The sequence below is a fragment of the Cicer arietinum genome, chromosome 2, assembly GCF_000331145.2.
Source record: "Cicer arietinum cultivar CDC Frontier isolate Library 1 chromosome 2, Cicar.CDCFrontier_v2.0, whole genome shotgun sequence".
NCBI lineage: Eukaryota > Viridiplantae > Streptophyta > Magnoliopsida > Fabales > Fabaceae > Cicer > Cicer arietinum.
The window spans coordinates 28,922,791-28,946,466 of NC_021161.2; the positions used below are offsets into that span (position 1 = coordinate 28,922,791).

Consider the following 23,676-nt stretch of genomic DNA (forward strand, 5'->3'; position numbering starts at 1 on the left):
GGTCTCAACAGTTGCAATGTGTAATTTCTATAGGAGATCTATTTCTGTTATCTGCAAGCAAACATCATTATAGGATTAATCTAACAATTTAGACTTTTGAGTATATATCTCGACTATCAAATTAGTTCAATTGTTGACTGTATTTTGGTTTGCTACTGGCTGTATTTTGATTTTGATTAGATTTGGTGTTACTGTGACGTTGGAGTTCAAAGGCTTCAATCCTTTTCAAAGCTTGAAGGTAATAAAACTACTAAGTTAAGCTTTACGATTTTGCTCGAATGCTTTTTCACCTCTGATTACTCTTTGTAATTGCTTAACACTTGTGACTTAAAGGTAAACATGAAGGGAGTTGTGGCAGAAATTATTTGAGCTTCCTCTCAATGTTCAATGGCTTGCTGAATGTGTTCTCAACATTTTGTCCGAGAAATCACAAGCTTATGCAATGCAGGTACATAGCTCTGACCCTTGGCTTTATTCTGTTGTACACAACTAGATTGGGGTGATGATGTATACTCCATATCATTAGATAACATTTTTCTGCCTTTTCAAATTACAAATTACTCATGTAGTGATACATGTTGAGGTTGTCTGCAGCGCCAAATGGTTGAACCAATTTGTATATTGAGTTTGTTACATGTGTTTTTATATAAACTTTTTCTATGGTAACTTCCCCATGTGTTTTTAATGTTGTGGCTTCTTTTGAGTCTTTTTATACCCAATATGAAATTAAGAGTTGTTTCATTGTTTCAGGTGAGTGTACAAGTCAGGGATAATGAAGATCATAGAGGTATTATGAGCATTGAGAACCTCCTCAAACACTTCAGAGATGAAGTTGCAGCTTTCCACTTATTATATCTGTTTACTTTGCTAATGACTAGTGCTACCACTGCAGTACAACATAGAGACAGTTTTCCATTGATTATATCTGTTAGTTTTTTTTTATATAATTGAATAAAAGAAATATTGTATTTGGCATTTTTTTTTAATTTGTAATTGCTATGTTAGTTTGTTTATTTTATTATTTTGAATGGTTTTTATCTTATGGGGTGTACTTTTATTGGTGTGAAGGCAAACTAGTAATGTGTACAAGATTGTGAAGGCAAACTATACTAAGATTTTAGTTTTATCTCTATTATTCTGAGTACTTAGAAATGTTACGTAAATATGTTATATTCTTTAGTTATATATGGTGAAATAATTAATGCTTTTAAATGATTTTGGTGTATGAACTTTTTAGATATTGAAATAAAATTAAAAAACTGTTTTTATTGTTCTTTTGGATATGAAAAATAATGAATTAAAAAAAATAACATTTAGAGACTGAATTGGTGACTAAATATATAATAAAAATAATAATTCAAAATGGTTGCTAAATTAGTCTCAAAATCGGTCACCAAATTCAGTCACAAAATTTGGTCGCTAAATCGGTCACTAAATTGAGTGACTAAATTCGGTCGCTAAATCGGTCACTAAATTCGGTCGCTAAATCGGTCACTAAATTCGGTCGCTGATTTGGTCGCAACAGCTAGCGACTAGCAGTTTACCAACTGATTTAAATTGGTCACTAATTCGGTCGCTATTGGATTTAATGACCGATTTTCTCCATTTAGTGACCGAAAATGTGGTCTCTAAAAGCGTTTTTTCTAGTAGTGATTATTATATATGAAGTCATGTTTCTAAATTTATTTGATTCAAAATTTATTAGGATTAGTAACTTGGATTCCACCAATGAGACAATGGGGTGTTTCAATCTTAAAGGTGAAATTTTATGAGAAGAATTTTAATTTATTAAAGATATTTAAGGTTGAACAAAATCAAGTTTTATAATATTATTGATGTTTTTTTTATGATCAAATATATTAAAAGGAATATAAGAATTACTCCAAATGCATACTAAAAGTATAAATTACTTCAATTATATTGAAGTTATTGGAAACATATAATATTTTTAATGCATGATAATATTAAACAATTCTATTATTATTGTTGCATGTGGTGAAAAATGTTTGCTCTCTATCGAATATTTTTTTTATAGGACATTGATAATCAAATTCTTAATAATTTTTGCAAAAAATGCACAAAATAAAACAATTTTTATATGATTATAAAATCATAAATTAATGGTTTGTTTGGCTTGATTGGTTAATGGTTTGTTTGGCTTGATTGTGCTTCATCAAGAAAGAAATGAGCCAAAGCAACTGCGACCCTTTCCCTTACAAACTCATAAATCTCTCCGCCTCCCTCCCTTTTCTCCTCGCTCACCATTTATAACCATTACCTTCCCTTTCTCTCCTATCTAACGGTTCCTTCTTTTAAGGTTCTTCATGCAAGTCCCCATTTATAATTTTTGTTTTTTGTTTTCTTGTTAAAAAAAAAAAGAATGCATCTTAGATTTTCTCAAACGGATTCTACATTTTCTTTTTTTCTTTTTGCATGCACACAGTTTAATTAGAGTTGATATACGATAAATCATCGAGATGGGTCGTGTTAAACTTGAGATAAAAAGAATAGAGAACACAACGAATCGACAAGTTACATTTTCGAAACGTAGAAATGGCCTCATCAAGAAAGCGTATGAATTATCAGTCCTTTGTGATATTGATATTGCCCTTATAATGTTTTCTCCTTCAAATCGTCTTAGTCACTTTTCCGGTAAAAGAAGGTACGCATATTGCACCCTTTTCATCATATTTTTTTTCTTTTGCAAACTATATATTATAGATTTAGTTTAATTTATTAATCAATTTATTCTGCGGACAATTGAAGGATTGAATGTTTTTGATAGATTTTGTGAAAATTTAGATTATTTAAGATTATAAAGATGGTTTTAAATTATGATTGTAGTCGCGACTGCGGTTATAGCAAATCTTTATATTACGCAAGAATGCCGCTGATGTGACCTAAATTACGGTTGTCATGCCCGTTGCACAAACTTCAAAATCTGATATTGCAATTGTAATTGCGGTTGTAGACAACAATTCAAAGCATGATTACAAGTAGGTTATGCTTAGATGCAATGGTTTGCAGCAGCTGTATTTTTGTGTGTTCTACACTTTTATCCTATGGATTAGGATCTTGACCAAGTTATACTGTATATTAATATTTTCCTTGAAATCATTGTTGGCTTTCATAATTTATTGGAAAGCAGTGTCAAATAATTATCTAAAAATTAACGAATTTCAGGTAATGATACATAATAACAATAATAATTCTCTTTATCAATGGTTAATTCATCTTCAAATTTCAGCTCAATTGATAAATACTAAAATTACTTATTAAACATCACAGTCTTGAATTTAAACTCATAATCTCATGTATATGAACTTCTGATGGTATCTGTGTCGCTCTTTAAAAAATATTGTGGAGCTTTTGATGATGCTAAATGGTAAGAAATATTTTTTTAAAGAAATGCAACAATGATAACTTGTCTTGTTATAAATAGTTAGTCAAAAAGTCAGTTCCAAATTTTAAGGAAATCATGGGTATATAGGTGTTAAAGTGATGTATTCGATAATCTTGGTTCTTTTTAGTTTGTTTCCTTCTCATACAAACCAGTATTTTCCTGGACATTTTATTATTGAGTTTTTCTCGGTTAGTTATTAATTAATTGTAACGGTTTTATGGAAGAAAATAAAAATGAAATGCTTTAAAGCTATATATACTTAATCATGTTCGCGGAGGCGCGGAAAGTTTTAAAGTGTGGCACTAACCTAAATGATTAGATTGGCTAATAATCTGATTTTGAATCTCTCAACTTTCATTGTTTATGACTTTTTTTTTAAGAAAACTTTTAAACCTTGAAACCTATATATACTTCATTTTTTAGTCAGAAACCTATATATACTTGTTGTAACCATTATTTACTTTTTGTATTTAAATTATTTTATCCCCTATGGTCTCTTCTTTGACATAGGTTAAACTTCCCCGCCTTTGTAATAAGGTTCTATTTTTTTGTTTGATAATCAAAATGAATTACTGGAGTTTAAGATCGTGTTCATTGAATGTGAAAGAAAAGCGCCCATTGTTGCATTCATATAATCTTTATTTTGTTTTATATTTTGAGTCTTAAAATTGATGACTATATGATCAATGTTATGTATAATGCTCATAATGATATTGTTATTGTTGTGGTGATCAGGATAGAGGATGTTTTTACTCGTTACATTAACCTTCCTGATCAAGAAAGAGAGAAGTATGTTCTAAACAAATAACTTCATTTTGCATGAGTTATAGTGGTTCTAAACTTTTAAACACATTTGACTTTTTAATTTGATTATTTATAGTAATTTGTTTCTTGCAGTGCCGTAAGTTTTCCTGAGCTACCCTACCGCAGGTATACCCTCAACAATTATCTTATTTATGCCTCTTATTACTCTTTCTTTGTTTTTTGTTTTTTATTTAAGCAACGAAATATATGCATCCCAAATTTGTAGTTGTGTCGGTGGGGTTTAATCTTAGTTGTTTGGCTGTTTTGCAAATAGTTTGTTTTTGCTGATATTGTATTTCCGCATAATATATTTTGTCCGATCTGTTATGATGGTGAATCTTAAATTGCATTACAAACTCATAATAAAAAAATAAAAGGCTTAAATATAATTTTGGTCCTTTATATTTTACATAATATTATTTTTGTCATTTATCTTTATTTTGATTTATTTAGATCTTTTATTGTTTACAAGTGTATTTTAGTCATTGTCACAATCACAACAAATGTTATAACGACATTATGTTATTTAAATTTCTTGTAACAATTGTCAATATGTATCAATATAATATTATTTTAGAAAAACATACATTTAATGCAATAATAGATTTGTACTTCAAAAAATTCTTTTTGTATGTTTTAAAACATATGTAAACTAATTGAAATGAATAACATTAAAATGAATAACATATATAAGAGTTTAGTGTATTGTCATTTCATCTTTGTTAAGATTGTACACTTAATTTTATAATTGATATGAAATTTTATCTCGATAATTTATAACAATAGTTATATAATTGTTTGAAAGAGTTACGATGAAAATGATTAAAATATATTATTATAAAAGATAAATGATTAAAATTTAAAAAAAAAATAATCAAAACAAATATTAAGTTAAAAATAAATGATCAAAATTATATTTAACCCAAAATAAAATAAATGTCAGGACATTAGGTCCACCATTGAACTAAGATCATACTAGAAGGTAGCCTTTTTAATGTTTCTAATTTTTTTTGTTATTTATTTATTTGCAGGAATATTCAGAACAAGGAGGTAAATCTCACTAACTACATCTATGTAAATATTTATCTCTCCTGAAAATTTGAATAAATATTTCAATCTAACATGGTCAGATGTATTGTCCTTGCTGCTACTTATATGTGTTAATTATATCATTCAATGAAGAAGAAGAAGAAGAGAAAAAATAAATAGGCAAGAGTTCTAATAAGATTAACTAATTAAAGTTATGAAAATAAGAGTTACCTAACGAATATATAGGAAAACATAAAACGATTAAATTATTAAATTGGAAATTGTGCAGCTGCAGGCTTTCATCTTGCAAAGGAAAACTATTTTACAAAAAAAAAATTGTGGAGCTCTTCAAATAAAAAATTATTGACACTCACCAAATTAAATGTTCGACTTTGATCTAGTTCACCTCCAACAAATCAAATTCACTGAAACTAAATATATAGAACGAACACCTTCACAAATCTCGCTCTTCAACATAAAAATTAGAACTACCCTAAACCTTATTATAATAAAAAGCACAATAACATATTATAAACTCAATAATATATTATCTTACAATTTCAACATAATAATCTCAAATATAGTGAGAAAGAGAAACAAACCAAAACATGAGTTGAAGCCAAGCAAGACAATTACATTACCTAACTTTTGGGTCCCTAACTTTTGGGACTCGACAACAGAGTAATCGAAATAAGTTTAAGGAGGAACGAACTAAATTCTAGAAGTAGACATCATATTAACAATATAAATTGATACAACTAAAGAGAAAAATAGAAAAACAAAAGAGTTACACAAGTGAAAAATTGGTAAAGCACAAAAGATTACACTATGAACTTAGAAATATAAAAGATCCAATAGATAAATCTAATAGACTATTATCTAACAATATATACAAAAAAAACTAGAACGAAAAAACAAGTTGATCGTAAATGATCATTTGATCATCTCAAAAATCTAATATAGACCTTTAAAAAAATAGTATATTGTTTTTAAATTAAAGGAGCATACTAACATTATACTCTCTAACACTCTCTTTTCAACCTACTCTCTTTTATTGATAAAGTTTACTAGGATCCCATCAAATCATATAAGTTTAAATAAATTTAATAGGATCTATATCAATTTTAATTATTAAAAAATGTTGTGATGAAAAGTGTGTGTCAAAGACTATGTTACCATTATTATTTTAAATTAAAATACAGAGCTGCACTTGTATTTGGTACAAAAATGAATAGTTTATAATTTTATTTTGCGTTTTACAGTTTTTGCTGAGGACGCTTCAGCAATTGAGGAGTGAAAATGACATAGCTCTTCATATGTCCAAGTTCGTAAATCTTTGAAGTTTATTTCGATTACTTTACCATATAATTTTTTATGGTCAAATTAATAGTGCTAAACTTGTGTTTTTTCCTTTCCTATATTGTTTCACCAACTGCTTCAATCAAGTCCGGGAGACATTAACTCAGAAATTGAGGTCAGAACATGTTACCATTTTATATTTCAATTGAAAATCAAAATTATATGTTTACTCCGAGATTTATCATTTAGATTAATTAGACTTATTTCTTTTCTGTATTATTGATGGTCTTTAAAATATTTTCTTGAATTAGGAACTCCAACAAGAAGTTAGTAGATTACAACAACAACTTCAAATAGCAGAGGAGCAGATAAGGTTACATGTTAGCAAATATAGTCGATGATTAATTTTTATTATAATATTGTCCAAAGTATACATTAATTGTTAAACAAAAGTTCTAATGTTCAGCACGGATACAGGATGTACGAACCCGACCCATTAAAGATGACATCTATGGCAGAACTTGAAACCAGTGAAAAAAACGTAGTAGAAACCTTGGCCCGTGTAATGCAGAGAAAGGTTTGATAATAATCATACAAATCTTTTCCTCTAATTTTAAGCTTTTTATAACTCTTTATTGGATTGTTTACAACAAACATGATTTTTTTTAGAGATCCCATCCAAATGGAGCACACCAACATTTAGTAGTGATTATTTTTCTATCCATTTGTATATAAAATGATTTTCATTCACAAATGGAAAGAAAAATGACTACTTCATTTCATTTTATGAGTTTAACAGAAAATAAAAATTATGTTGAAGTGCGATATTTATATGCGTGCTATCACTAAAAACTACATTTTCTTTAATTATGATTATTTATTTTTAAACATGCTTGTTTACTCATGGTTGCAGGAAATTTTGTTGAACAATCATCTATCTACGTATGATCCAACTGGTATTCAGGTAATTAAATGCAATTATTAATAATTAACACTTAAATATATATTTAGTCTTTATAATTATGCATTTTTTTATTTTAATAAATTTTTTTGTTTTATATTATTCCTCGTAAATTTTTTTTTTTTGTTAGTTTTTGGATCTTTTTGTTTTGTTTTAAATCTCTTTAAAATTAATTTTTATTACAATGAGATTTGACAATGTATATTATATTTGACTTTAGTCTTTTAAATATTTACAATATAATGAATTGTAATAACCAATTTTAATAAAAACTAAGTTTGTGAAGACAGAAATAAAACAATAAAAGTAAAAATATAATAAAAATATTTACAAAGACGAAGATCAAACAAAATTTTATCAGAACTAATAAAAAAAAAGGCGTACATATTGAAGCCATAAATTAATATCAGTAGTTTCAAATAAAGATTTATTATTTGTAATTAATTAAATTGCAAAAACTATGGCAGGGGATGCCGACCTCTTTCGAGAACGTAGGTTGGCTGCAGGATGGTAGTCAAAATCATTCCCATATTTTTGATGCATCCGCTCCTATGGATCCTCTCAGGTTTTAATTTCTTAATTCAGTGATTTTTTATTAATGATTGTTCTTATTTATAGAATAGTAAATTTTATTTGAGATTGTTGGAACATTTAGCAGACTCTCAATTGGAGAATGTTTTGCATATTGACGGAAAGTAGTCTAAGCTAGGGATTTGTTATATATCCAAAATTATACTCCATACTCCAAAAATTATATCCGTATCTTCGCATTTGATACAAATTACACAAACTTAATTGGAAAAGTATTTTGTTCTCCTTCTATTCTAAAATGAGTTTTGATTAAGATTTGTGGGTATATTAAGAAATGTAATAAATTTAAATATATGTTTAATTCATGTAAGTTAGTGATATTTTTTGTCTTTGTATTTTTTTTATATAAATTTAATTGTATAAATTAAATTTATTTTAAAATCATTTTTACTATTAGTGACCGTTAAATAAAGTTGAGATGACAAATTAAAAAGGAACGAAAATAAAAATGCGTAAACTTACGAGAATAAAAATTAAATAAAAGCATATATATAATTGATACATTTATGTAAGTTCGCGCTTTTTTTATTTTTGACTTTATAAATTCACATTCTTTTTGTATATTTGTCTCTTCTCCGTTTGTCATCTCACTTTTTTTAAAAGTCACTTACAACAAAAACTATTTAAAAATAAATTTAAATATTCATAGTTAAATTCACAGAAAAAACTTACAAGGGCGAATATCAAAATAACACTAATTTATATGAACAAAATATATATTTAAGGCAATACAATAATTAAAAAAACGATAACACTCATTTTACCAAATTATTTTTATTAATTATGGATGTATTTTTTATTATCATAAATAAAAAGTGGAACTAATGCTTTAAGATATTGTATATAATATTATTTGAATGGTGTAGTTAGAAAACAAAATAATAATAATAATAATAAATCTATGGTTAATCTTTACTAATTGATGATGTATTTAGGGATTTATCATCTACTGTGTATGGTTCATTTTCACAAGGGACGAGTTCAAACGTTGATCCACGAGGTATAGGAGACTGCCACGTGACAAATCCAAACGATGGAAACCTTCAAGCATGGCCTCAAGGATACACATTATATCCTCCTCCTCATCATCATATTCAACATGACATGGTGAGAACTGATCATCACATCCAAGATATGATGCCACATGGACAAATCAACATGCCAATTACTGCCTCACAAGTAGAACCCCCCAAAAATGAATCAGCAGAATATGATCAATGTAAACAACCTAATCATCAGCTTCATGCTCAATGACATATACTACTATATGCTATCGAGATCAAGAAGCCAAGTCCAATCATTAATTTTTCTTTTTGTTACAAATATGATGTACGTTAGCCAGCTACAAATTTTCATATTAGCTGGGTACGTGTAAGAGTACGTATCATGTGCATATATAGAAACTATACTTACGATCATCCTTGTACTACAGAGAAAAAAATTAGAATAGACAGAAAGAAACAAAACAAATAATATGATTTTTCTTTTTCTTCTTCTTAGGAACGTAACAAATTGTTACAAAGGAAAAAAAAATAGAATAGCAAGAAAGAAACAACAATTTTTATTTTGCGATTTAGGATATTAATTCTAGCATTGTAAAGTGAATTCCTCCTTATGCCACCAAGAACATAGTTGTAGCTTGTTGTTATTGATGTTATGAATCCCACCTTAGATTGTCATATGGTTGTCATAAGGGGACCATTTCTCATATTATATATTAGTCAACTTTGTGGGGTGTCTCACTTCTCTCACCCTAGTAGGATATGTGTCGAGAAAAATAAAAATAAAAGTCATGTGGATCTTTTTGTAATAAACTAATTTTTTAAAAAAAAATAGGCAAAGTATTTACTTTTAAAATTATATATTAAATTACCTATTTTTTTTGACTTAATTAGAAATCGTTATTTGCAATGACGACTTTGTTAAGAAAGCTCAAGTTTATAATGACGACTTTCTTAAAAAAATTTATTTATTTATTTTTAATCCAAGAAGTCGCCTTTTGAAAATGAGACTTCGTACATCCAATTTTTTTTTTAAAGTTAACAAAAAAATATAAATAATTCATTATATTAAAGATTTTGATATCATGAGTATATTGATATCACCCTACAGCTGATGAAATTGTGGTGATTTCAACTTGTGCTAAAGATGTTGCTCTTAATTAAGTGAGTAACCTAAGAAAACAACAGGAAGAACAAGATGTTAGTTGTATTTGACATGAAGATTATCTTGTCATCATATAGGTAGGTCTAACAAGCCTAATAATGTTGGGAATGTACAACTGAATGAGTTTGATCGTGGAGGATTCTTGTTTAGCCTTACAACAAAACTATTAGACCTTGGGAGTATTTTGATGGAGAATTCCTAGGTGACTTCGATGTAGACCTCCAAATATCGAGAGCTACCATACAAAATATTATTACCTCGACCGTCGTGTATATGTGTCTAAGCTCATGCATAGCATTGTATTGTCTTGTAATTGTTCTAGTGTGATTAAAGTCTATTGAAGGTAATAATAATTTATCTTAGATGATTTGATGTTGCAATGAATTATTGATTTTCCTTGAGTGATTTTGATGTTAAAATACTATATCATTTCCTTAAGGGCATGGATATACCATGATGTGTTATGATATGCTTCTATTATAATTATTTGTGTGTCATTATTATTTATAATATACTATTAACATGATTTTTAAACTCATTTCTTCGTTGTTTGTGTGTGTGTTTGCAGAAATGTAGGTATTTTAGGTTGTTAATTGGTGATTCATGTTTTGATAGGTGATACCTTGTGGAAAAGTCATAAGTTGTATTTTCTAGAGTCATGAACTAAAATTATATTTTGTAAAATTATTGGCTATGAGTTTCATTTTATAATTTGTTAATTTTAAAGATGAAAGTTAATAAACTCTAAGTTTTTTAATGATTTGATGCTTAGGAGTGTTTAAATGATAAACCTTGATTATGAGTTGATTTAAATAGATTTTTAAAAGAAATTTTTTATGCAAGTGTTTTTTTGAAAGCGAAGAATGTGACATTCTGAATCTTGTATATAAAGAAAAAAAAAATGGATGCTCTATTTGAAACTAATGTATATCTTACTCAAAAATAATATAAATTGTTATATATTTTAAAATGGAGTTTTGGGGTCATAATACTTCTCTTTTTAAAGTTGATTTAGTAGTTAATTAAATAATTGTTGATAGAAAAATTCAGACTAAAGTTCCACTCTTATCCAAATTTCAGAAATAAGAATTTTCTCAACTCCTCCATTTATTTTTGCTACTCACAAAGGAAAACCTCGAGAGAGGATTGAGCTTGATAGTGATGAATGTGCATTTTGCAAGGAGTTGTTGCTACTTCTCCTTCTACCATTGTTTCTGGTCACAAATATCTGATCTTGCATAGAAGCTACCACAAGTCATGTATGCCTCCTCTATAAAAGATTTCAATCCTTCTAATTTTTTAGGTCGATATTGCAGGAGGCTGATTGGGACATGTTGTAGACAAGGAAGTTTATTTTTTGTGGTTCTTTTGGTTTCTTTGTTGGTTTTTCCATTTGACTGCTTCTTCATTTTTAGTTGTTTTTTTTCCTTGATGCTCTTTTTTCTTTTGGTTTGGTTTAATTTGGTTTGATTTAGTTGTTCTCTCTAATTGTTCCTATAACACTCCAAATTTTATAATAAACTATTTTATTAATTAAATAGAATTTTAAATAATTAATTTGATGTTAAAATTATTTTATAATATATATTGATAGATTTTGGGATTGATTTTTGTTATATAGGTGTTTTCTATTATGTGCTAGTTTTATAAATATTAGATTAAATGTGCGATATAAATAATAAATATTATATTTTATTAATTGATATATTTTTTAAAAAAATAATAGTATTTTAGTGTAATATTTAAAAAAAAAAAAACTATGCGATTTTACGTGTATATATGTGTACCCAATTAATGTAATATTTTTCTGTGCGCTTGACTGATGTTAAGTGTGCACGTAGTTATATTTCAATTATTTATAATTATTTTCTATTTTTAGTTATTTTTTTATAAATAATCATCTTGAGATAGAATTGATATTGTGTTTGATTTCTTTTATTTTTATATACATGTTATGATATTGTGATTTTATATATAATTATTAAGATTTAGTAATTAATATAAAATGTTGATGTTATATTTATTTATTTTATAATTTCGACTACTCTCTAACGATGGTAATATTTTAATTTGAGTATTTGGAAAAATAAGTATTACTATAGGGATTATTTTGAATATGACGGTTTTGATTATTAATGTATTTTAAAAGATTAATTACTTTAATGACTTCATTTTATAAAATATTTCTTCTAAAATATTAGTAATACGTTGGTAATTAAATTATATTTAAAAAAAATTGTTAAAAAAAATAGTTTTGACAATTGTTTGTTTTATTTAAAAAATAAAAAATAAATAAATGAAAGAAGTAAAAATTTTTTTATGGATTAGACACATATTTAAGAGTAAAATTTAATTAAATAAAAAATATATATATTAATTGAAAATAACAAGAATGAAGGACATGAGAAAGAGAGAGTAACCTGGACACAAAGTAGGGCAACCGCACGTTGAGAGAAAAAGAAGAAAATTGATATTGTTCATCGATGACTGTCCCAGAAAAGTTTCTCTGTTTTTGTCCGAATTTCAGTATGTTGTTTTACTCATTTAGCTATTCAATTAAACACAGTTTTCCAGATTTTTAACAACCCGAATTTCTCCTAAAATACCCGATTTCTCCGTTTACGGATTTCGTTATTTTGCACCGTTCTTCTTCGCCGTAAGTTTGATTTGAGTAAAAACCAACGCAAAAACGATCGAGTGAAAAGTGGCTATATTATCCATTGATTGGTTTTTCTGATTTATGGTAATTTTCCTAGACCGAATTTAGAAATTTAGTTTTTAGAGTATTTTCTCATAATTTATTTTTGACGTTTACCCATAAACTATCGAGTTAGATCGATTGATGGACAAAAAGATAAAGAACAAAGATTGTTTGCTCGTAGAATCGTACTCGTGTTTGAAAGCGTCCAAATAAGGTAAGGGGGGAGAAGAGCGTTTGAATTTATGAGTATAATATATTGTGAGATGAACAGGAAAATCATATTTCTCAACGATTCATCTAGGACTCGCTACGTACGCAGTAGCCCTTTGAGAGATAAATTGATTAATGTGATATATGAGAACTGTGAGGTTAAAATATGAAATAGAAATGTTATAAGGTATTGATTGATTTAATTTTCGATACTTGTGTGGTAGTTGATATTTGTCATTATTGTGATGTTGGATGTTGAATGAAATTATGTGCATATGTTTGATTAGAAAAATTTATGTGATGTGATAATAAAAGATGGATGCATGATATGATATATGCTTACGTGATGATAATGATGATTTTTGATTGATAATAGTGATGTTATAAAATTGTGATGAGTATATATGATGATCATGATTATGTATGATTAATGATATTATAAAATTGTGATGAGAATATTGAAGTACCTCATACTTGATGAGATAGTGATGATTCATAAAGACGATGCTCTTAATGGAGTAGTCTAAGCTAACGAGGGGAGAAAATAAATATTGAGAATTTGTGAAGTGGAGATTATTTTGTCATCATATAGGTAGGGTCTGACAAGCATAGTGATTTCAGGGAAGTACAACTGAATGAGCTTGATCGTGACGATCTACTGTTGAACCTTAAGGCAAGATTGTTAGACCTTGAAGGAATTCTGGTGGAGAATTCCTAGGTGACTTGGAGGTCGCACTCCAAATGTTGGGAGCTACCATGCAACACACGTTTACCTCGACTGTCGCGTATATGTTTGTCGAGTTGAGTTGAGGGGATCTATGAGGACAAGGCCAATTTGAATTGTCCGTCCACCGAGATGGTGGCATAATATCAAGCCTCCTAACCATGTACTTCAGAGTTAGAATGGTACCACATTGCGAAGTAGAGTCTAAGCTCATGCATATCATTGTATTTTATTGTGATTGTTTTTTTGTGATTAATATGTATCATGTGTGGTGATAATTTCTCTTAGACGATTTGATGTTATGCTGAAATTTATTGATTTTCCTTGAGTGATTTTGACTGTTTAATGTGATATTTTCTTGAGGAATGTTTGTGTAATGATACGATTCTATTATGATTGTTTGCATGTTCTTCTTACTTGTATTATACTATCATCATAATTTCGAAACTCACCTCCTTCGTTGTTTGTGTTTGACTGGTTTAACCATGCGTTTGTGAAATCGCAGTTATTACATGTTAATAATTCTTGAAGTTCAAGTTTGAGAGAAGCCCCGCTCTGATAGGTGATACCGGGAGTGAGAGTTGTAAATTGTATTTTACTTATTTAATTTTAAACGACTTTTGTATAAAAACCTTATAAGTACTAGTAAGTTTTTAGAATTAAATTAAGTAATTATATTTAAATCAAGCTTATTGAGATTGCATTATTTTATTAGAGAAAAAAAGTTTAAAGTAGTCCTTTTGATTTTTGAAAAATGTGATATTCTAAATAATCTACATAAGTTTTTTTTTTCTTTGGAAGAGTTTTAATTTAATTATCCGCTGAATTTTTTTATAGAAATATAATATAAATTATTATATATATCATTTTGGAATTTAGGGTGTCACGGTTCCTCTCATAGGTTGATGCTATTGCTTTGATTGTTCCACTCTATTAGTTTTGATATTAGTTGATTTGGTTTAGTTTGAGCGGGTGTTGCAAATATGTTTAGGATTAAATCTTTTGTATGATTGACAAACTCTCAATACTCCATGTTTTTTTGAATGCATCAAACTTGATAGGAGATCTTAAGTAATATGTTATTTGACTTATATGTTATTGGGCTTATGTATTCCATTAAGGGTAGTTTAGTTTTATATTTATATCTTACTATTGCATTGTATTATAAGGTAATCTTATTATTTGAATGTAATCCCAACTCCATTTATTCTTTCTCTTTTTTTCATCTTTTTTATTGATTCATATTGTTAACACTCGAAATAAAATATCATGAAAATTAGCTCATATTTCTTAGAATGAAATATAAGGAAGAAACAATAATTTATCACCTATTTAATGAAAATATATACCTCTAAACTAGCCCTCATTTAGTACAACTTTTTTTATATTTTTAATAAATTTTTAGTCACTAAGAGTAATTTAAGCAATATACCTAATTTTTTATTGAGATTAAATAAAACAATGTGATTAACAATATCTTTTAATATGTGTCATTTAATTACTTTTGCTTATAATCTATTTTGAAGCAAGTATATGTTCGTTTTATTTTTTAATGAGAATTATGTACGATTGATTTTACGGCAAATACTAAGGTGGAGAATTGTTATAAATGATTCATTATAAGTCAGTATTTAAAAGTCATGTCAAACACAAACGATGAATTGACCATCCAATTTAACCTAGAATCGAGGTCTAGTTCGAGTTGGTTCAATACTGAAAACCGTTGGGCAGCAAAAAACTGGAAAAAAATTGGCCATAACTAGAACAAATCGAGAATTGAATCAGACTAAACGTTGTTTTTTAAAACTGTTGAGTTCAAGAAATTAGATATTTTTTTTAGATTTTTGATTGATTTTTTCTCTCTCTTTTTCTAGTGAAATTTCTATAAAAATACAACAACACTTTAGTAACCCTCCTCGTTATAAGTGGTTATGGTTGAACTTTTTGTAAAAAAGTGAAGTAAAGAAGAAGAAGAAATTATTTTCTTGATTTAATATTGTAAAATTGTAGAAGATTCTTGTTCAAAAAAATTGTAGAAGATTTTGTTTGAGAATAAATACTCAATTATTTTGAAATTATTATTTGTTTTTTTTATATGTTTCATCAATGCACTTTTTTCACTTTATTTGTTAATGATTTTCTTTATATTTTTATTTATAAATTTTATTGATTTTAGATTATAAATTATAATTTATTTTAACTATTTATAGAGTTTAACACTGTTTTTATTAATTTATCTATTATTCAGTTTTACCGATTCAATCATGGTTCAATCGATTGAATCAATTAAACTATGGTTTGAAGCTCTCATGAGTTGATTGGTCTTATTTTTAAAACATTAGTTAAAAAAATTAGCTGAAATTTGATAGTTGTGCCATTTAAAAAAAACAAAAAGTTAATGTGCCATTTAAAATTCAGCTTGTTTCAACTCGAACCTATTATAGCTGGTAAAATTAGTTGATAGTTGTTAAACTAATTAAAGTGATTGCTAAAATTAACTGTTCAATGAACTTAAAAATGTAAAATGATATAAATGGACATTTTAAATTTTTTTAAATTGGTAATTTTAATTTTTTTTTAGTAATTAAAAAGGTATTGATCTTATATATTATTTATTTATTTACCTATTTTATTTATTTTAAATAAAATAAAGAAATTATTTACTTGAAAATATTAAATATTTTAACATTTAAATTATTTATTAATAATTTAAAATTAAAATAAATAAATTGTTATTAATCTTATATATTTTATTTTAATTAGTTAGTTTATTTATTTTCATTATAATAAATAAATTATTATTGATTAAAACTATTTTAAGTTATATAAATTTTTATAACAAAACTATGTATTTAAATTATAAGAAATAAATTATAGAGGCTGAAAATTGATTCTAAATACAATAATAAGAATAAAATAAAATAAAATTATAGCATATAAGTTATAAACTTATTGAATTAACTTATCAAAAAAAAATGTTATAAACTCTCATAACTAACTATTACCCAACAAAATTTATACCTTTTAAACTATAAACTCATTTCTTAACTTAACGTCTAGACCATGAACCATGAAAAGAGGACCAAACCAACACGTTATGAAACATAAAGCAAACCTATCATGAGGGATTTTTCAAAAGTTAATAACTATTGAAAAATTATTTAGCAAAAATCATGACATTTTTAAATCCATGTTCTTTATATTATTTTTTTAAATAAAATAAGACTTTTCAGTTGTTCTACAAAAAATGTCAAAAATTGATATAGAATTTTTTGTTTGTTAGTTGAAGAAGAAAATATAGTGTACATGCATTTTACCACTCTAAGAACTCATGTTAGCAATGCGTTCACTACTTGTTTCATGATTTCTCAATTTATAACTAATATTTCTCATGTTAACACTGTGCTCACTAGTTGCCTCACATGATTTCTCAATTTATAACTAATATTTATCAAATTCCAACCATCTTCGCGAATTTAATTGTACTAAAAACTAAAAAGAACATTAAATGATTTGAAAATAATTTATCCAATTATTGAGAATAAATTCAATTGATAACTTTTGAATGTATAGTAGTGAGGAAGAAAAGTGTCTTTAAGATTGATTTAGAAAAATCTATATGGATAAATTTAACAATTACTCATACACTTTTTAAACGTATCAACAATAATCACCGATATTTTATATTTTAGTTATTTTGTTTGGTTTGATAAATTTATATATAACCTCTTTTTGTAATTCAATATTGAATCATTTAATTCATATTTTGACATTAAAATTTGTATCTTAGATTTATTTATTAAATTAATATAATTAATATTATATAATATTTATTTTATATTTAATAATAAAGTTAATTGGTTTAATTTTTATTGAAACAATCTTACATTTATATAAGATTTTATCATTTTTTTAGTTTTTAGAATATTAAAATACAAATATTTTGTAAGATAAAAGATTTATTTTTTTTTAAGAAATCCTAAAGCTGTATTTACACAATTAAAATTCAAAATAAAAACTAAAATCAGATGAAAAATATAGTGAAACTAAAACGTCGAAAGAGTTTTTAGAATATATTATTGAGATGATGTAACGTATAAAAATAAAAAATAAAAAATTATTTTTTTAGCAAGATCTACTATATCTCTTTTTTGAATTCCGTCTACGTGTAAAAAGTATATCAATTATATTTCTACCGAATATCAATTATTTTTTATTAAAATTTATAAAAAAAAATAAATATTATGGATTCTATGCAAAAACATGCTCCTAAAAATATCAATATTTTTATTAAAATTTACAACAATTTTTAAATATTTTCTTTGATGATTTTATGTTAAATTATATATTATCTCCTAAATTTGGTTACTATTTACTACTGTGTTACATTACCTACGTGTCTCTCTGTCTAACCCAAAATTGACAGAAAAACGAGGTATCCTTTAACGTTGATCTGTAATCTTAACCATATATAAATATATCGCTGTGCGACTCTGTCTATCTCTTGTACTTGTCGTGTTCTAGGTCGTGTCGTTAACACGGTTTTTTGTTTGCATCGAGTTCTTCAATCTCATTAACAACCCATTGTTTTTTACAAGTTCATCGATTAGAGGTACATTTAATTACCTTGCCCAATATTTAATTAAATTAACTATTTTTTTCACCTTTTCCCAATGCTGTTTAATTAAATTTTAACCATTTTTTTCATTGTTAATTTTATGTATTCTATGTTTTTGTTTGAAAACATGTTTTGTATCATATTTTATATTTATTCTGTTAGTTCTTTGTGATATTAATTCCATTTTTTTCATTGCAAATATGTTAACGGAATTTCCAATTTTCTATTTCATTATATGATTAGCAGTAGCTGTACAGATTTACCGCGAACCAAGTTTCCACTTTCATATTAATACTATACTTTTATTGTATTTTAGTGTGTTATCAATACTTTCACAAATAGTGAAACCAAGTCTCCACCCTCGTAACAGTATAGTACTTTTAGAAATTCAAAATGTAACAATGCAAAATCCAAAGGATAGAGTATAAAAATTAATTAAAAAATAAATAAATGTATATAGTTATAATATAATCAAACAATGTGTCATGGTCATTTAGCATGTATGTTGATGTTTGGATGAAAGCTGTATCTATATATAATTGGCAGAATCTAAACATTAATATCTCCCTTCTTTTGTATTTTTTTTTATTCCAAATTAAATCAACTCTAATTGTCATTAAATATATTAGAAGGACCATAATTCTTTAGAAAATCTGTCTTTCTATCAACTTAACCATAACTTCAAATATATATCGATTCATCATCATATACAAATGTATAAATAACTCCTTCCAATAAGTGATAAAGTGTATTAGAACTGAAAGTACAAAAAGTACAAGTTATGATGAAATCATTGCATGGAAACCACCTGAAATTGACCAGTGCATGAAATACCAATTAACACTTGGTTCAACCCATCTGCTAACGGGTGTGGTCAAACTGCATTTCATACCATCATCTGTTCATCTGAATTGATTTGATGTATTTACTGGTCTTATTATATATATTGAAAATATATCATTGATGTTAAATCCAATATATTTGGTGTTTGAAATACTGAAGTAGTATGTATAAAAAAAATGAAAAAGTTTAGTCTATACCTTATAAATTACCTAAAAATAGAAAGACATAAAATATAATAATATAATCTATTAATATGTAATAAATTAATAATGTGATAAAAATATTTAAATAGAAATAAAATGAGTTATTAAATTAGTGTACTGAATTTTGGGATACTTATATCACAGTTGAAAAAAGTTATATATCATAAAAAAAATTCAAAATTAGACATCATACAAAAAATTCAAATTAAACAAAAAAAATATAATAAAACATATTGCATGTTATATAACGCAATAGAAAAAAAAAAGCAAATTACCGGTCTGAACGCTGGAACACATAATTGTTTAAAATAAAATAGTTTGCAATTTAAAAGTGATTTCTTATTTAATTTTCTCAAATAAAATGAGTAAAAACTATTATATAGAATATGGTAATGTTATATGTATTTTTAAGACACTTTTTAGTATATTAAAAATATAAGTTTTATATTAAAAATTAAGTATTCTTCTATGCGAAAATAAACACATACTATCATGACCCAAAAAGGAAAATAAGCACAATGTATTCATTAATTAGTATATTATTAGGAATCATTACCTAAAATAGACATTGGAACGTTGATAATTAAGTTGTGATCAAATATTATTTTTTATAGAATAGTAATATTTCATAAATATAACAAAACACCATTAGAGATAAGAAAACAAAATGATTAAATTGAATCAAGATCTACAAATTATTGTAATCAAATATAGGTATAGGTTTTAGATTATAATATATTTTATTTTTTGCATGAATAATATATAATATACCAGAACTATATTAAAATTGCAATATGATGGCTATTGAAAAAAAATTAAAATATGTTTGTTTATATATATATCATAAAATTACATGCTCTTAGTGTTTTCTCAATTAAAAACACATTTAAGTTGTCAGTACTAATATATCTGAATCTTCTATTTCTAAAATAACAGATGTCCATTGAAGTAATTTTATATATACTGTATCATGATATTAGTGGAAATAAAAATTATATTTAGCATTGCTGCGAGTATATCCTTTCTTGAAATAAATTTTTGAATAAAGTAATTTTGTACAGTATATTAATACTAGTATTGTATTTATATAATAATGTGATCAATATGTGCCCTCTTTAATTGATTTGTCCTTTGTTTTCTAATTTTGAAATTTGAAATTTCCACAGGATATTGATCACCGGAATCAGAATACACTCATAATAAATCCAGCCACATAAAACTCAACTCATATGAGCTGTCTCTGCATACTTTTTTTCATTGCCACCACCTTCACGAAAACCTAGCCACTCCTTCACTTCCTCTACCTGCTATCTCTGCATTCAAAACACACCCTAATTAAAACCCTTTATTCATCATTCATTTTCACACTCCAACTGTTTAATTTTTTTCTCTCCTCTATATATAGTTCCTTGGTTCCTTCTTAACACCCAAATTTCAATTCCTTGAAGCTACATTATTCGCACCCCCGAATAGTTATTTTCACATCCTAATGTTATAGTTCCTTAATTCCATCTCAACGTACTAACAAATCCGAATTTCAATCCCTTGAAGCTACATTATCTTCAAACAAATCATGACCTTCAGGTCCAAAACATACTCTTCAAACTACGACGACTACATTGGCTACGAGAGTTGCATCGATCTTCAACCTGAAAACAACGTTGTTAACATTGATCACAATGCTCCTTCCGTGGACAAGAAGATTAAGAACATTAGAAATAAGGGAAAAAACAAGGTGTTCCCTCCTCCTTTACACTTCCTAGCTCAAACTCAAAACCTTGCTTCTCACATGCCATGGGTGTTGAAAAGATACTATACTAATGAGGGAAGGTTAATCATCAAAGAAGAGAAAGTGAAGCATCATGAGTATTTTCATGCACATAGAGAAAACGGTAGACTCACCTTGCAACTTGTCCCGCTAGATCATGACGATTATGATTTCATGAGGACAAGTGCGGTAGAAGAAGAACAAGAGGAAGAGCAAGAGCAAGAGAAAGAGCAAGAAGAAGGAGAAGAAGAAGAAGAAGATTTGGCATCACCACCACCAACAAGTCCACATGAAGTGATTAATAATGTTCCTATTGATAAAATTGTTGTTATTAATAATGATGGTTTTGAAGCAGAAGAAAATAAGGACAACAATCGAAACAATGTTGGTGGTGGTGAGCTTGATGTGGAAAATGAGAATGAGATAGTAGGGAGTGCAAATAGCAGGGTAAATTGTTTGAATTGCAACAGTGTGATATCTGCTCCTTCCGGTATTTTTGGGGTAATGCCATTGCAACCTATCAGAAGAGTTCGTGGCTGATTGATTAGGGAAACCAATCTGTTATTTCTAGTTAGTAAGACAAAGCAATTTTCTAATTAAGTTTGTAGACACTTTAATGGCTAAGGATTAATTAATGTAGTTCTTGGTCATGTAGTTGAGTTTCTTATTTTGTTCCCATTCGCTAGTTATAATCGATTTTGATGTTATCTTCCCAATGTTAGTTTTGAAAATATTTACCTTGAAGGATGTTTAAACTTTAAACACGGTTGTTATTTCTCAATTATTCACTAAGTGTTAAATATGATTATAAATTATTACATACCTTTATATTTTGGAAAAATGCAGGTTTCAATTGCGGCTGCAATACCATTGGGGAAACTTTAATATTCGTAATGTTATACCATATTTGCGGTTGATCCATGTAATTGCGAATTATATATTAGAAATTATGCAATTGAAAAAAAAAAATAGATAGAAAAATATTAGAATTTATACTAATAAAATATAATCAAATTAATACAACAAACTCTTTATATAAATAAATTATAAATAAATAAATTATCTAATATCAAATGATAAATTAATTAATCTTTAAGAGACAAACTTAGTTAGCAGTTTAACTACTATTTGTTAACAAACTTTTACCTATTAAGTTAATTGTGAATCGTTTTAATTAATTTGTGTATTTTTTTAGTGACACAATGTTCAAATATAAGAAAATTGATGTATTGTTTAAGAAAAAATTTTATTGACAAAGATGAAAATCGTAAAGTGAATATATTTTATTTGATTGAATTAAGTTAAGTTCTAAAAACTTATGAAATTTGTGACTTGTGAAAATTATAAAACTTGTGATAATTAAAATTCTAACTTTTTCAACTTATCGACTATGCGTGAGTTTGTGTAAAACTCTATAAAAAACTATATAACATTTATAAATTTCAATTATAATATTTTAGTTAATACTTATCGCTTGTCGACTCTTCCTAATAATTTGTGCATTAATCTTAAGATGCATAGTGATTTTAGGCCTATTTCTCTTTGCAATATTCTTAAAAGAAATTAATACTAAAACTGTTGCAAATAGACTTAAGACTGTTTTACCTCATATCATTGATCCTTTTTAGAGTGCTTTTGTACGAGGTCTGGAAATTACGAATTATGCTCTTGTTGCCTTTGAATTGTTCCACAATAATAATAATAATAATAATAATAATAATAATAATAATAATAATAATAATAATAATATATCTGATCGCATATGGCTTAAGTATGGAAACAAATGATTAGGAGTGGGAATATGTCAGACCAGACTTTGAAAGATCTGAGTCTGACCTACGATTAAATTTTTTGGCTTAAGTCTGACCTACGGTCATAGACTTTTTTTTCCGGTCTAACCTAACCTTTTTAAGAGTATGGTATGACCTGAAAGCTTATTTAAAAGTTTTATTAACATTAAAACATTTAAATATTATATTTTACATATCTATATATATTAAACAAAAAATGATTTTTCTAACAAAATAATTTTTAAAAAAATCTGAAACAAATACCAACACCATTTAAACCCTAAAAAATAATTTTTAGTTTCAAACAATAGATTTTTTACTAAAACAAGCACCCATTATTACCTCTCAAACAAATATGGAACGAGTGATTGTCTAATTGAACGGCTACCGAATATGAAACAATTACCGAATATGGAATCGCTACCAAATATGGAACGACTACTGAGTAATTGCATAATTGACAGACTTTAAAATAGGAAATAATATTATTAATAAATAATAATAATAATAATAATAATAAATAACTTTAATAGATTTTTTACTAAAACAAGCACCCATTATTACCT

At 26.6% G+C, this 23,676-nt stretch overlaps 2 protein-coding genes across 2 annotated transcripts; both read left to right on the forward strand.

Moving 5' to 3' along the window:
* The first annotated feature begins 2,158 nt into the window (after positions 1-2,158).
* Positions 2,159-9,807, forward strand: LOC101497019 (agamous-like MADS-box protein AGL104). The gene is made up of 11 exons (XM_027331791.2): positions 2,159-2,662; positions 4,139-4,192; positions 4,301-4,333; positions 5,239-5,257; positions 6,499-6,560; positions 6,683-6,710; positions 6,847-6,908; positions 7,013-7,112; positions 7,449-7,499; positions 7,964-8,061; positions 9,023-9,807. The coding sequence occupies exons 1-11, from the start codon at positions 2,478-2,480 to the stop codon at positions 9,339-9,341; spliced, it is 1,011 nt and encodes a 336-aa protein (XP_027187592.1). The 5' UTR covers positions 2,159-2,477; the 3' UTR covers positions 9,342-9,807.
* Positions 9,808-20,733: 10,926 nt separating this feature from the next.
* On the forward strand, positions 20,734-22,056 carry LOC101500059 (uncharacterized). The gene has a single exon (XM_004490311.3). The coding sequence runs from the start codon at positions 21,126-21,128 to the stop codon at positions 21,858-21,860; it is 735 nt and encodes a 244-aa protein (XP_004490368.1). The 5' UTR covers positions 20,734-21,125; the 3' UTR covers positions 21,861-22,056.
* Positions 22,057-23,676: the final 1,620 nt, after the last annotated feature.

What these genes read in the sequence shown, in the direction of transcription:
- LOC101497019 (XM_027331791.2), top strand. Translation starts at nt 2,478, where the DNA reads ATGGGTCGTGTTAAACTTGAGATAAAAAGAATAGAGAACACAACGAAT. An exon ending in ACATTAACTCAGAAATTGAG is followed by an intron (nt 6,711 to 6,846) that starts GTCAGAACATGT and finishes TTCTTGAATTAG; the next exon opens with GAACTCCAACAAGAAGTTAG. An exon ending in GCTCCTATGGATCCTCTCAG is followed by an intron (nt 8,062 to 9,022) that starts GTTTTAATTTCT and finishes TGATGTATTTAG; the next exon opens with GGATTTATCATCTACTGTGT.
- LOC101500059 (XM_004490311.3), top strand. Translation starts at nt 21,126, where the DNA reads ATGACCTTCAGGTCCAAAACATACTCTTCAAACTACGACGACTACATT.